Source organism: Nicotiana sylvestris, chromosome 6, assembly GCF_000393655.2.
Source record: "Nicotiana sylvestris chromosome 6, ASM39365v2, whole genome shotgun sequence".
NCBI classification, from domain to species: domain Eukaryota; kingdom Viridiplantae; phylum Streptophyta; class Magnoliopsida; order Solanales; family Solanaceae; genus Nicotiana; species Nicotiana sylvestris.
The window spans coordinates 18966317-18981941 of NC_091062.1; the positions used below are offsets into that span (position 1 = coordinate 18966317).

General features: G+C 40.5%; 1 protein-coding gene across 1 annotated transcript in view; it reads left to right on the plus strand.

Annotated features, from left to right (window-relative positions):
- LOC138870328 (uncharacterized) overlaps positions 1 to 13718 on the plus strand; it is a 31499-nt gene extending 17781 nt beyond the window's left edge. The window contains exons 4-7 of the mRNA XM_070148124.1: positions 11149 to 11688; positions 11812 to 12207; positions 12912 to 13058; positions 13347 to 13718. Of these exons, the coding sequence (XP_070004225.1) occupies positions 11149 to 11688; positions 11812 to 12207; positions 12912 to 13058; positions 13347 to 13718 (1455 nt within the window). The remainder of the gene's footprint in view (positions 1 to 11148; positions 11689 to 11811; positions 12208 to 12911; positions 13059 to 13346) is intronic.
- Positions 13719 to 15625: the final 1907 nt, after the last annotated feature.

Here is a 15625-nt window from a genome sequence, read left to right on the forward strand (position 1 = left end):
TTGTCTCTATCCTGCATAAGGCTACCTATCTACCTTTCGAGACTAAGCATTATCTCCATCCTGCATGGCTGAAATATCGCCACTTTATTTTTTCCGAACGGCTGCAATATTGCCACCTGCATTTAAATTCTCACTTTGGCTGAAAGATCGCCACCCTTTGCATTCATCGGCTGAAAGATTGCCACCTTCTCATGGGTTGAAAAATCGCAAACTTATTCAAAGGCGTCATAGTTCGGAGGCACCATCTGCATAGCCCGAGAACACCATTTCATGGCCTGCGAATCTTTATTTATGCTCTTCATGGCCCAGGACATCATAGTTTGAGGACGTCATCCTAACCGTTCAAAGACAACATTCATGGTCCAACGGGAACTTGCATCATGTTTAAATTATGCACAATATATGCCACATTGCTCACTTGCAGGTACATCGGCTAGCAAAACGGTCGTCTCAGCATGAGCGATCCCGCTCCGGTTCCCGCAGCCTATCAGATTTCAAGCACCTTTCCAAATCTAAGCATCGCGTCCATTCTTTTCGAGTCTCCATCGACACACTCCGTCAATGGTTCCTAAACTACATATGGCCTGATTCCTGTAAAACCAGGGATATATAGGCAGCTCAGAAACCAGAGCACGGCCAAAGTTTTTCTCAATCCCCGCTTCCGGCCAAAATTGGCCATCTTATCTTTACCCGACAACTCTTTCATCCTCCTCGGGTAAAGAGGGGCAGCTGTTGATATCCAATTTTTCCCTATGTATTTTTCGTACCCAAAATACTTCCAAAATATCATATAATTGCATGTATAAGCACACCCATGAGTTTTGGTATTTTTTAATGATTTTTAAAACCAATTTATTGCCTATTTTATACCATAAAATCCAATAATTATTCCCAAAATTATCATTTTTGGTGAATACCTTATTTTATACTCATATTTACACCAAAAAATAATTTTTGCATATTTTTACAAATTTATTTGGCATTTTTAAAGTTAAATTGCATATAATTACAACTATAGCCTACTTTGCGATTAACAATATTTTACAATTATAAAATTGCTTCCGATATTTTTAAATTAATATTAATATAAAAGTTACCTACTCAGTACTTTTAGTTTGTTTTTAAAATTGTTATTACTATTTTTTATAAATCAAATAAGGAAAATTGGCTATTTAAATGCAAGCCTTATTTTATTTAAATTCTAGCCAATTTCGCACCCCAACTCAGCCCGAAATTGAACCCAGTTGCCCAACCCAATTTCCTAATTAACCGACCCAGCACCCAATTACCCGAACCGACCCGTGTCTCTTTAAAATCTGAGCCGTTGATCATTTTGATCAACAACCCAGATCTCTACCTTCCTTAATTAATCCTAAACGACCCCCAAACTCTCACCATTCTCTCAAAGACCCATGTCTCTTTAACTCTTTTACTCTCTCTTATGTGTTTATGCTCGTTTGTTTTATTTCTGATTATGTTCATGTCTGCTCTCTTATTTCTTACTTGATTTTTTACAGAGATTCCTTTCTATTCTTTGTTCACATGCTAACTTATGTTGTTGATCCTCACTCTGTACTATATGTGTTTAAGTTCATGCTTTGATTTTGTTTCTAAGTTTCGTTGATCATTTTTCTTGCCTACCTTTGTCATAAAACTCGTACTTTCTCTTGCTTATGTTTGTGTATGTCTGCCTATCTCCATGACTTTGAACGATTTTCTCATCTCTGATTCTATGTGAAACCCTAATATTTGGGGGGTTTTCCTTTGGGTAGATGGCACTAGGGTTTCACTCTTAAACCCTAGGTTTACAGACTCACGATGAGCCTGTAATCGAACTCAAAATCCTATTCGCTTATGGCCCTGAAACTCTCAGTGTTAGGTTCTTCTTTTGTTTGAACTATATGCTTTATATATGAGGGAAAACTTCCCTTTCAAAGGATTTCACCAAGGCTTGATTTTTGAAATCCCGTTAACCATGCTAGTGATTCATCACTGATTTCTTTTGATTGAATCTCTTTTACCCTACTGGCTGTTTTGATCCTTTTGTGTAAAAATCCTAGGTTTGTGATGTTTTCCTTAAATACATGGTCTTGTGTATCTCCTTTGTGATTCTGTACCAATGTTTGATTTATTTCCATATCTATATGACTCTGTCATTAATTATTTTAGGTCCTTCGTGATTACAATTGGATCCGAGATCCTTTTTGATTGATTTTCAAACTGATACATTATTTTCACAGTACTATTCCATCTTTCCATAACTATCAACTATGTATTTGACCTTATTTGTACACTATATGGTTTCCTTACCTTAATCAACCTTAGTAAATTGATTTTTTCTTCCTTATTCTATATTGACTAGTTGTTTGAACTAGACCCCTTAATTAAAGGAGTCTGGTTGTCTTAATTGATACTAATTGATTGGTTTCCATGTTTGTGCACTCTTTGCCTACCTTACTTGTTTTCAAAAAAACTATATAAGGGCTTAGCCCTCCCCTTTTCTATCATCAGTCAACAATAAGTTAACTCTTTCATAAACACACGAACACAGAGACAAGTTCTGAAAATACACTACTTCTCTTCCTCTTTCTCAAAATATTTCTAAGTTCTCTAAAGGCAATTTGAGTTTTCTGCTGAAGTCTTGAGTTGATATTTCTTTGCTTGTTTGTGGCTGCGAGTGTTCTGCTCTTCTATTTCTATTTACTTTACAACTGGTATGTCTATCCTATTTTAAATACTGCTCCTCCCCTATGTATTTTTATATTTCAGTTTTGTTGTACTTCTTACTGCTTTTCTGCAATTTTTATCATTCTTGTTCTTATGTGAATCTCCTTACCCCTACCCCCTTTATCTGTGAGTATGGTTCATTGGGCATGACAACATTCCAACATTGTTGTTCATGTGTCTGAACTGGATTCTTTGAATCCCAAACTCAATCAATTCCTACTCCCTTTCCCCCTTATGTGTGCTCTGAGCCTAAGACCTTGGCCTGGCAATGTCCTAATCAATGTCCAAGCCTGGTCTGACCTTCAATGGGTCTGCTCTTAATTTGTTTGACCAAATAGGTGGTCAGGGGTGTGCCAGCCTATTTTGTGGCTTGGCATAACCACCACCTGTTATGGCTCCCCAATCCCTCTGCACTTACACTTACTCTTAGCTATTAAATTCTGCCCCTCGCCTGCAAGCCATGCTTTGGGACCCTTGAGCTCCCTCTGAACTTGGATGCCTGAGAGCTAGCTCTTCCATACTTCACTGTTTCTATTCTAATGGTATCTTGGGTGTAAGCAATGCCGGGAATCCCTGAGATTCCTTGGAACTTTGAAACATCCTAGATAAAGAGAAGGCTTTGGAAATCTGGATCCCCGAAATGGTTCAATCGCATGTTATTAGACATTAAGGTTGAATTAGACTGCTCGGATCTAGCTGTTAGCTTCTGATGTATTTTCTCTATTTTTCTAGTTTGTAATAACTTGTATAAACTCGGGGAATATAGTGAAAAGGGTGGGGGTCTTTACTTTCCTGCATTAAAAGGGTAGAAATCATGATCTTAGGATTTTATTGTTAATCACATAGAAATCATGTCTATAGGACCTAGCGCTTATTTTCAGCAATCACGCATATAGAAATACTGCCTATAGGAGTTAATTTCTGCAATCTGTTCATATAGAAGCCATGCCTATAGGGACCTACATAACATTAGGCAAACTCTTAGGGTTAATCAAATAAGCATCTGTTCATAAGTTATTAACAACGTCTTAAAATCAGTGACTCGTAGAAATCATGCCTATAGGGGCTTTTGAACCGAACTCGCCCATCTAAAAGCAGTAACAATCGATTAACTGGTTCCTACACGCCTAAATCAGTATATATTTTCCAAATCGTAATCTTTAGTAAAACCTGTCTCAAATCAGTGTATACTTTTTCCTAAAATCTATTTTTTTAACTTGCATATCTTTCTGAAATCGCTTTTCTACTACTCTGACTAAACGTGTTTTCCAATTCAATTCCTTTCTTTTGAACTTGTCATTTTAAATCAGTTCTGAAGCTCACTCATTTTCTTTAAACAAATCTGCCTCTTCTGGAATTTTTCAAACCGCTCTTTCTGTGCTTAATTATAACTGGGCAGTCCGCTTCTTCTTTTTTTTTTACTCGTTTCTAAATGTTTTCCTAAGTCTGCAGCATACCCTTTTCTTCAAAAATTGTTCTGTATAGTTATTTTCTAAAGATCAGTACTTCTTAATCAATTCGCGCTAATTCAATGCCTTAATCTCTGACAACAGTATCCGAGTGTGCCTAATGCAGACTTTCTGTCTAAATATATGTGTTGAACCAGTCCGCTCACCGCTTAATTTTAATCTAAGACCAAATCAGTATTTGCCAAGGCATGCTAAACTATATGACTATCTGATTTCAGGGGTTTATTTGAGCCTTATTTACTTGTTTGCTCTTTCCTTTATTTGATACATGTTTTGAATGTCGAACTAGAATTTTATCCTTTAAACTCCATAAAGGCCCCCATCCCTTTCTTCCCTTTTAGGATTAGAAGTCCTAATACCCCGGGACTGATAGGATTGGGACGGGTACTAGCATGCAATAAGTAAACGAGACTAAACGTGCTTTAATACCTTAACAGGGTGGGAAGGGTAGAATATTGATATGATGACCGATGCGCTAATATCACATGCGACCCCATCTTTAGAGGACTGTACACTGGGTATCGCATTGATGTGATCCATATTATGTATAAACCTTGGACCCCTTCCCCTTTACTTATAATGTTTCTTTTAATTAACCTTTCTAAAATCTCTCGTCTCCTTTTCTCTTTTAAAACTTTGAAATTGCTTGCAATAATTATGTGAAAACCTTATTTGTTTCTTTTACCTTCTAAAGTCACAATTGTAGTATGGCCGGGAACCACACTAGTGGATCTTGAGGGGTGCCTAACACCTTCCCCTTGAGATAATCTCAAGCCCTTACCCAAACTCTGGTTCTTCATCTCAAATTCTTTCTTTAAAAGTGTCCTAATGCACTATAATTATTAGGTGGCGACTCTCCAAATTTCTAAACACAATTCTCGCAAGGGAATAAGAGTTGTCCTCCCATAATGTCGTATTCCCGATTTTGGACTTCCGTCCACGTGGAAAAGGGGGCGTCGACAGAGGATGCCAAGACTTATGGTATTCCTATGTTAATTATGGGATTCTATGTATCAGTATCAGGAAAGTAAAGGAAACAACATTATATTCGCAGGAAGTTCTTCAAAGTAAGGTATTCCGGAATGTGGTGTCTCTGGGAATATTTGAGAGAGTGTTTAGTAGTTGATGGGTTTCAGACAGTATGGTTTTATGTTTGGGTCTCGTGTGGTAAGCATGGGTTGAAGGATTGTGGTACTACAGCAAAGGGAAATATCAAGTTGAAGATGAATCAGAAGAAATTTAGATAGATGGAGTAGCCTGATAGTAGACCGGATCGGCATGGTAAGGATATGATGAATTCCTTGGGTGTGTTCGAGGTAATGAGTTATTACAGGTATTTGTGGCAATGCTCTTGGGTTTGATGGCTTGCTTAGCCTAGTCTAGTTAGAAGGGTTCAGTCCTGACAACTTGGTTTGTGCAAATGGATTTGGGAGAGTCCTTGTTGGTTTTTACCGCGGTTTGGAGATGTATATTTCTATGGGCATGCGAAGCATGGGATGTATACTGATTTTCTTCTAGATGGGACCAATGGAAAGTTCTTGACTAGTTAAGTGCGTAGATGTCTGTGGCTCGGAAGGGAGATAAGTTCTCATGTTATCCTCGGATGGTATGGTATATGCGGTATGTTGTGGATGACCGAGACTTGCGTGTGTTAGGTTACAGTTCAGTTCATAAAGGAGGTTCATAAAATACTTAAGCAGTGGGTAGCCTCAGATAATCAAGGAAAACGGTATGACTATTTGAAAGTGATTTGATGAGGGTATATGTTTCAGAAAAGGGCAATGTGATTAAAATGATGGCACTTTGGTGGTATTGCGGCACCTTCTTATTAGATTGATTGGTGATATTCGGGTTGTCTTGATGGCACAGGGAGATTTTAGAGTATCTATCATGGAATTATTGGGTATTAAGGTGTGGTATGATTTCGGACGGCAAAATCGGGATTTGGTACTATGATTTGTGTGCTATATGGAGTTGGAGACTGGGAGTCCTTATCTGTTGGTATGTTAGATTTTGGATGTGATATTGGAATTCAGACTGGTTGTCTTAGTGTTGGGCGATTCTGAATTATTGCGCTATGGGCTATGCCGGAAATGCCACGGGTTGAGTGGCGAGGTGCATTGGATTATGTTCTTTCAGAGTGGTTTATATTTCAAAGACCCAACGGACAACTGGGAAGGATTACTTTTCTTATTTGGGCCTTCGGGGTGGATATCAGTGCAGAGGTTTCTACCATTGGTTCCGTTCCGGTGTTAAGGGACTTTTCGGATACGTTTTTTGTGGCCGAGCATGTCGCCGGGCGAGGTTGTGGATCTCAATATTGATTTGGTGTCGGGCACCGTATCGTATGGCTCCAGTGGGAGTTACAGTAGTGGAAGTAGCAGCTTCAGGCTTCCTTGGTAATGAGTTCGTTGGTAGGCCAATGTGGATACGTGTTTAGCCTGAGTTGACTTGGTTGGCCCCGAATTGTATTGTTGAGGGATAGGTTGATTCGACCATTATTGAACTTATCAGTGATCTGGAGAGATCTATGAGTTGTTTTTCTGTGCAAGGCATTATGATTTGGCCGTTATGGGCACATATGGTGCGGTCCCATTGGGTTCCATAGTGGGATTCGAGCGGGAAGAGTAAGTGGGTGTTGTTCGGTGAATGGCATATAGGTTGTGCCCTATTGGGTCTGTGTAGCGTATGTTATTTTTTTCACAGTGGGTGTGATGATTTGCTTTGGTTCCAGATATCAAATTGCGTGTGGTTGACGATTTCGAGCTTAGTGACTTGAGGTGTTTCATTTGGAGCAGTGTTTGGATATGTGTAGGTATGATCTTGTAGGTTAGATTCGTGTGTTCTGTCTCTATGATGTGGGAAGGGTTCTCGGCATTTTTGCTTGGTGGTACCGGCAAGCTTGAGGTACAACTCTTTCAATTGAATCATTTTCATGATTTGAGTATATTCGGATTGTTGCTTATTGGTGCTCGTAGTTGTGCAAGTTGAGGCTTAGGCCTGTATTGATGTATCATGTCACCAGGGTGGTGTGTTTGGTCAGAAGAGATCGTTGGGATCATTAATAAATATGATCGAATTCAATTTCATCATGTTGGAAGGTTAATATCGAAGCTCGGCTCGAAAATTGCTATGGTGATTGCCAGAGAAGAAATGCCTTCAGGAATGGTTGATTTGAGAAATGGTTATGGTTTACTACGTGTTTCATTATCATTGGTAGAATATGAAAGTTTTGGATTGAGACTTTAGCTAATAAGAGGGTTTTTATCGGTATTTGGTTGTTGTGGACAGCTGTTGTGAATGAAAGTTATCGCTGCATGTGTTTGGGATATGTGGTACATCATATAATAGCACCGAGGTTGCAGATATGGGTTATTACAGCTGGTGCGGGTTTATTCAGAGTATAAATGTGCGGTTGTGATCTTGTGGATGATTTCAGAGTGGAAATGAGGTTTCTATAGTTTATGAACTAGGATGGATTGTGAAATTTCAGTTATATTATGCTATCAGAACTATATGAGATAGGGTGACATGGGATCACCCCGGGTATGTGTTGGGTAAGGTTATTCAGCTATTGGCTTGCTTCTAGAACAACTCTGCGAAAGTTCGAGGACGAACGTGTGTTTAAGTGGGGGAAGATGTAACGACCCGACCGGTCGTTTTGAGCTTTTGGCACTTTGATCTTGCAAGGAGTCGAGTGAAAATCATAGTCGAGTTTGACAAGTAGCAAGAACTCCGAACAAAAAGAAATCACATAAAGGAACAGAGATGCTGAAGCAAAAGAATCAGATTGAGGAATTTCAAACAGATAAAGGATTTCAAGAACTCAAATAGACCCCCAAAGAACTAGGGTTTTCCAAATTAGTCAGTCTTAAAGAAGATAAGCAGATAAACACATAAATAATCTCAGAGTCTCAAATAAACCCTAAATATTAGGGTTTTCACCACTTAAGCAGTAAATCAAATGAACACCAACATGTAGACTTAGAAACTCAAACAAATCTCAAAATATTTTAACCACCAATTAGACCTAGAGATGATAAGTAGATGAATCAAACAAAACATTAAAAGACAGACTCAGAAACCCTAATTTAGAATCAAAGGGTTTTGAAAAAGAAATTTGGGGAAAATGCTTTAAACATCACACACAGCCTAGATCTAGCACAGATCTAAACGAATAAAACGAAAAAGAACCTCGAATAGGCTAGGGTTTCTGAGAACCCTAAAGGACGAGAAAGGCTTGGAAGATACGAGATCAGATCTGAGTCGATAAGGTCGGAACCAGGCTCAGGAAGCTAAGATACGCCAGAGCACGGCCGGCAATGGATGAAAACCCTGAATCGATGAAGGTCTGGGTGAAGACCCTCGAAGTCTGGCCTCGAATCTTCAGGAAGCAGGCATGTGAGTGTAGTAGGAGGTGAGTATAGGTCATCCATGGCTAGAGCAGCCATGGATTCTGGTGGATTTTAGGTCGAAAAGGGTAGGCTGCGATTAGGGTTTGTAAGGGTTTGAGAGACGAGAGTGTTTGAAGGCGGTGGGTTGGGAAAATGAGGTAGGGTTAGGGGTTGTTGGGAATTAATCAAGGAAAGGGTGAATCTGGACCGTTGATCAAAATGATCAATGACTCAGATTAACGGGAACACGGGCCGGTTTGGGAAATAGGGTACTGGATCGGGTTAAATCGGAAATTGGGTTGGGTATAATTGGGCTCGATTTGGTGGTTAGATTGGGGTGCCAATTTTGGCTAAAATTGAAATGAATTAGGGCCTGACTTTAAATAGACACTTTTTCTCATTTGATTTATAAAAAATAGTAACAACAATTTTAAAAGCAAATTAAAAGTACTGAGTAGATAAATATTATATAAAATATTAATTTAAAAATACTGAAAGCAATTTTATAATTGTAAAATGTTGTTAATCGCAAAGTAGGCTATAATTGCGATTATATGTAATTTATCTTTAAAAATACCAAATAAATTTGTAAAAAATATGCAAAAATCAACTTAATTATATTTTGGTGTAAATATGAGAATAAAATAAGTTATTCACCAAAAATGATAATTTTGAGAATAATTATTGGATTTTATGGTATAAAATAAGTAATAAACTGGTTTAAAAATCATTAAAAATGCCGAAACTCTTGGGTGTGCTTATATATTCACATGTGTGCTATTTTGGAAGTATTTTGGGTACAAAAATACATAGAGAAAAATTGGGTATCAACAACAGCGGTGTCTGGCGCCACCACGACCCTTAGTGGATTTTGGGTCTTGACAACATGGTATCAGAGCACTAGGCTCCCGTAGGTCTTAGGAGTCATGAACAGGTCTAGTAGAGTATCGCGGATTGGTACGGAGACGTCTATACTTATCTTCGGGAGGCTACAGGGCTATTAGGAGTACTTTCCTTCTTGATTCCCTATCGTGCGATTTGATTCCTGTGAGGCTTATGCCTTTGTTTCCTTCCTACTCATTCTTATGCGACGTGAGTCACTTGTTGTAAATCGAGAGATGAAGAATTGCAATGGCACCACATATGTGGTGCGGGATGTTTCTCCCGACATAGTTGATTGGACTATTATCGTCGCCTTGTGGAAGGATATTCTGTTGTTTCATCTCAGTAGCGGTACTTCTGAGAGCCTTGAGGCTAGGCACAGGTTGCCATGATGCTTATGAACGATTATTCCGCAATATGGTCATAATGGTAGGATGTTTGCCTACATGTTGGGGCAGTGAATGACTTGAAGGGGGGTTTACTTAGTGCATGATCTAGAGATTCGGTATCTTATTCCCGGAAGGGGAAAGGCAATCGGACAGAGAATGTTCAGGTTTGGGTCGATGATGTATCGAGATTCGGTATTTGCTAGCGTGGTGGAGTTTTCTTCTACAATGAGATGTCGTTGTCCTTATGGAATGTACGAAATTTGCCGGTGTTATGGTCATCTACAATTCGCCTCCGAAGAAGCGGCTGTTAGATATTGCGAGGTAAGGTGGTTCAGGATTGAATTGGCATTTCTAACATTGGCAGCTCAGGAAAGATGATCTTCAGAAAGGTTTAAAGTTAGTAGCGACTTGTGGGTTCAAGTGCTACGAAGGTAGATTTTATTTAAGGCAACAATTGAGCAGCAAAGTATGAGGAATGACAATTGGGAAGTGTCAGGCAGTGGTTAAACTTCTAGAAGGCCAGGTGTGAGAAACGCAGGTCGATTGTTTGATTAGAGAATCGAGATTTGCCCAGAGTAAGAGAGTGGCAGAGTTGCATATGGGCCTTGTGGTAAGACGACTGCGCACCTTAAGGAGGGTTTAGAATGATTTTGGATTTTAGTGACTAGCAATTGAAGTATGCGGATTTAATTCGAAGTATAGGCTATCATGCGGCATAATATTTGGTATAATGGAAAGAAGCTGCTTAAAATGAAGGAGGATGCAGCATAACTCTGAATTGGAAGGGTGTTGCCGCACATTTAACTGATGTCCACGAGCGGTGAATGGACTGGTGCAGCTGGAGAGTGAGCTCGGACCCAGGATGAGTTATTGGATGACAAGCCAGTTGTGGTGATCGGGAAAGGGTCATCCATTGTTGCAAAGAAATCAGAGTCGGTCAACGTAGTGGTGCAGGGGGTATCAAGCACACCTGCGGTAGTCGTGAAGGGGGCTCACATAGAACCGGTTGTCATAAAGCCAGTAACCCAGTTACTAGTAACTGACAGTAAAGTCGTTCCGTAGAAGTATGAACATGTAGTTGTGACCTACAAGGGGAAGGAAATCAAAGAAAAAGTCTGTGAAACACAAGGTTTAACTCGCTCGGGACGTTGTTTTGCCCCCGAAGAGTTGAGAAAAGCCAGGGCTCCCAAGGAAAATCCGGTGCTAGTTAAGAAAGCTGTTACGGAGGAAGAGGCAGAAGAGTTTTTGAAAAAGATGAAAGTATAAGACTATTCCATTGTTGAACAGTTAAGGAAAACACTAGCCCAAATCTCATTGCTTTCATTGCTTATTCACTCAGATGAGCACCGCAGGGCATTGATGAAGATACTGAACGAAGCTCATGTCCCCGACAAAATTTCAGTGAATCATCTAGAGAAGATTGCGAATAAGATCTTTGAAGTGAACATAGTGACGTTCTCCGATGATGAGTTGCCCGTGGAGGGTACGAAACACAACAGGGCTCTCTATCTGACAGTGAAATATGAGGATTCGGTGGTTACTCGGGTACTGGTTGATAATGGATCCAGTGCAAATATTTGTCCTTTGTCTATATTGAAGAAATTGAAGGTTGATGACGACAGAATTCACAAAAACAACATCTGTGTTCGAGGGTTTGATGGTGGAGGTAATGACCCAGTGGGTGACATAATCTTAGAACTGACGATCGGCCCGGTGGAATTTACTATGGAGTTTCAGGTATTGGATGTGGCAGTTTCCTATAATCTTCTGTTGGGGAGACCATGGATCCACGCTGCCAAAGCAGTGCCTTCTACACTACATCAGATGGTCAAATTCGAGTGGGATAGACAAGAGATCGTAGTACATGGGGAAGACAACATGAGCGATGTAAGTGATGCCATCGTACCCTTCATAGAGACTGATGATGATGAGGGGCCGTGGTTTTACTAGGTTTTCGACACGGTCTCGGTAGAAAAGGTTCCTGAAGGTAAAAGCGTCCCAGTCCCCAGAATAACGGCTGCAACTGTCATGGTAGCCTCTAAAATGTTGAAAAACGGGTTTGTACCAGGAAAAGGGTTGGGTGCTGATTTGCAAGGTATTGTTCAGCCGATTTATTTGCCCAAGAATCTGGATACCTTTGGGCTGGGGTTCAGGCCTACGACGGCGGATGTGAGACGGGCCCGCAAGATGAAAAAAAGAGTGTGGGCTCTTCCCAAACCAATTCCACATCTGTCCAGGTCCTTCGTCAGGCCAAGTATTGGGAAGCAATTATTGGCAAAGGTGTCTGGTCCACTGATTGGTGCACATAGGAACTTGGAGAAAGGGCTTGAGAGGGTATTTGCTGAGGTGAACATGGTTGAGGCCGGGGAAGGGTCGAGCAAAGCAGATATACAGTACATCGGGCCACATGCTAATGTCAACAACTAGGAAGCCACTCCTCTTCCAACTCGGAGGGAGTCGTGGTAGTGGGTTTTGTTTTCCTTTTGTTCACCTGGATTATTCCAGGGTTTGTAATTCAGTTGCTATGTTCCGGCCGTTTGGATGAGTTAAAACCCTGTTATCTTTACATTCAATGAAATACATTTTCTCTTCTTTCTTCATTCCTAATTTTGTTTCCATTTTTCTTTTCTTTTCTGTACAGTTCTTTTTATGTTGATATCAATGACATGACATGCATGAGGAATCTTTGGCCCAGTTTTAAAAGCCAATCTAACTCAGAAATAATAATACAAGAAATCGAGTGTGATGATGAGGTGGAATATGATGATGGCGAGGCCTATGAGGAAATTAGTAAAGAATTAAGTCACTTTGAAGAAAAACCCAAACCTAACCTAAATGACACAGAAGCAGTTAATCTAGGGAACCAAGACAATGTCCGTGAAACTAAAATAAGTGTTCATCTGGAGCCACAACTCAAAGAGGAGATAATCAAAGCATTGTTTGAGTACAAGGATATTTTTGCATGGTCGTATGATGATATGCTGGGTCTAAGTACTGATTTAGTGGTTCACAAATTGCCCACTGATCCGGCACTCCCTCCTGTCAAGCAGAAGCTGAGAAAGTTCAAAACGGACATAAATGTAAAGATCAAAAAAGAGATTACCAAGCAGTTTGATGTGAAGGTCATTTGGGTTACACGGTATCCCACTTGGTTAGCTAATGTTGTGCCCGTGCCGAAGAAAGATGGCAAGACCAAGGTGTGTGTCGATTATCGAGATCTTAATAAGGCGAGTCCAAAAGACAATTTTCCACTGCCGAACATCCACATATTAATTGATAATTGTGCCAAACATGAGATTGGTTCTTTTGTGGATTGTTACGCAGGTTATCATCAGATTTTAATGGACAAGGAAGATGCAGAAAAGACGGCATTCATTACGCCGTCGGGAACGTACTGTTATCGGGTCATGCCGTTTGGTTTGAAAAATGTTGGGGCAACCTATATGAGGGCACTGACAACAATATTCCATGATATGATCCATAAGGAAATCGAGGTGTACGTGAATGATGTGATCGTAAAGTCTAGACAGCAGTCTGACCATATCAGGGATCTGAGAAAGTTCTTTCAAAGGCTTCACAGGTACAATCTTAAGCTCAATCCTGCAAAATGTGCTTTTGGGGTGCCATCTGGGAAGTTGTTGGGATTTATAGTCAGCCATCGGGGTATTGAACTAGACCCGTCGAAGGTTAAGGCTATTCAGGAATTGCCACCTCCGAGGAACAAAACCGAGGTGATGAGTTTGTTGGGGAGATTGAATTATATCAGCAAGTTCATTGGTCAGCTCACAACAACTTGTGAGCCGATCTTTAAATTGTTAAAGAAAGATGTTGCAGTCAAGTGGACGGATGAATGTTAGGAGGCTTTTGATAAGATAAAGGGGTATTTGTCGAACCCACTCGTATTAGTCCCGCCAGAAACTGAAAGGCCTTTGATTCTGTATTTGACGGTTTTGGATAATTCATTTGGCTGTGTACTGGGGAAACATAATGTTACTGGAAGGAATGAACAAGCTATCTATTATCTCAGCAAGAAGTTCACATCTTACGAGGTCAAGTATACTCATCTTGAGAGGACATGTTGCGCCCTAACTTGGGTGGCACAGAAGTTGAAACATTATTTGTCATCTTATACTACTTACCTCATATCTCGTTTGGACATATTGAAGTATATTTTTCAGAAGCCTATGCCCACCGGAAGGCTCGCAAAGTGGCAGATCTTGCTTACGGAGTTCGACATTGTTTATGTGACACGGAATGCGATGAAAGCACAAGCGTTAGCTGATCATTTGGCTGAGAATCCAGTTAATGAAGATTATGAACCATTGAAGACTTACTTCCCTGATGAAGAGGTGATGCACATTGATGAGTTGGAACAAGTTGATAAGACGGGATGGAAACTTTTCTTTGATGGGGCTGCAAATATGAAAGGCATGAGAATAGGAGCGGTACTTATTTCGGAAACCGGGCAGCACTACCCTGTCACGGCTCAGCTTCATTTCTATTGTACTAACAACATGGCGGAATATGAGGCATGTATCTTGGGTCAAAGGTTAGCCGTATATATGGGTGTCCAGGAAGTCTTGGTCATTGGTGACTCGGACTTACTAGTACACCAAATTTAAGGTGAATGGGAAATATGGGATTTAAAGTTTATACCGTACCGACATTGTTTGCATGGGCTTTGTCAATGGTTCCAATCAATAGAGTTCAGGCACATTCCAAGGATTCACAATGAAGTTGCTGATGTGTTGGTTACTTTGGCGTCGATGTTACATCATCCGGATAAGGATTATTTGGACCCTTTGCAAATTCAGGTCCATGATCAGCATGCTTACTATAATGTGGAAGAGGAACTTGATGGCGAGCCGTGGTTTTATGACATCAAGGAATATATAAGGATGGGTGTGTATCCGGTACAGGCCACAGGTGATCAGAAATGAACAATTTGACGGCTGGCAAGCGGGTTTTTCCTTAGTGGAGGAGTGTTGTACAAAAGAACTCCAGACCTCGGGTTGTTAAGATGCATTGATGCGAGACAGGCCACATCTATCATGACTGAGGTACATACCAGAGTTTGTGGACCGCATATGAGCGGGTATGTTTTAGCAAAGAAGATTCTCCGAGCGGGATATTATTGGCTCACTATGGAGCGGGATTGCAACAGCTATGTACGCAAATGTCATCAGTGTCAGGTGCATGGAGATTTGATTCATTCTCCACCTTCGGAATTACACACGATGTCCGCACCGTGGCCTTTTGTTGCATGGGGCATGGATGTTATTGGGACAATTGAGCCAGCAGCGTCAAACGGGCATAGGTTCATTTTGGTAGCTATAGACTATTTTACCAAGTGGGTAGAGGCTAAAACGTTCAAATCTGTAACCAAGAAAGCTGTGGTGGATTTTGTACATACAAACATTATCTGTCGGTTTGGGATACCAAAAGTGATCATTATAGACAATGGAGAAAATATCAATAGTCATTTGATGAAGGAAACATGTGAGCAGTTCAAGATTACCCATCGTCATTCTACTCCATACCGCCCCCAGGCCAATGGTGCGGTTGAGGCAGCCAACAAGAATATAAAGAAAATACTGCGGAAGATGGTGGAAGGCTCGAGACAGTGGCATGAAAAGTTGCCTTTTGCATTGTTGGGGTACCGCACCACTGTTCATACTTCAGTAGGGGCGACTCCTTATTCATTGGTATATGGCACCGAGGCAGTGATACCTGCGGAAGTGGAAGTCCCATCCCTTCGAATTAT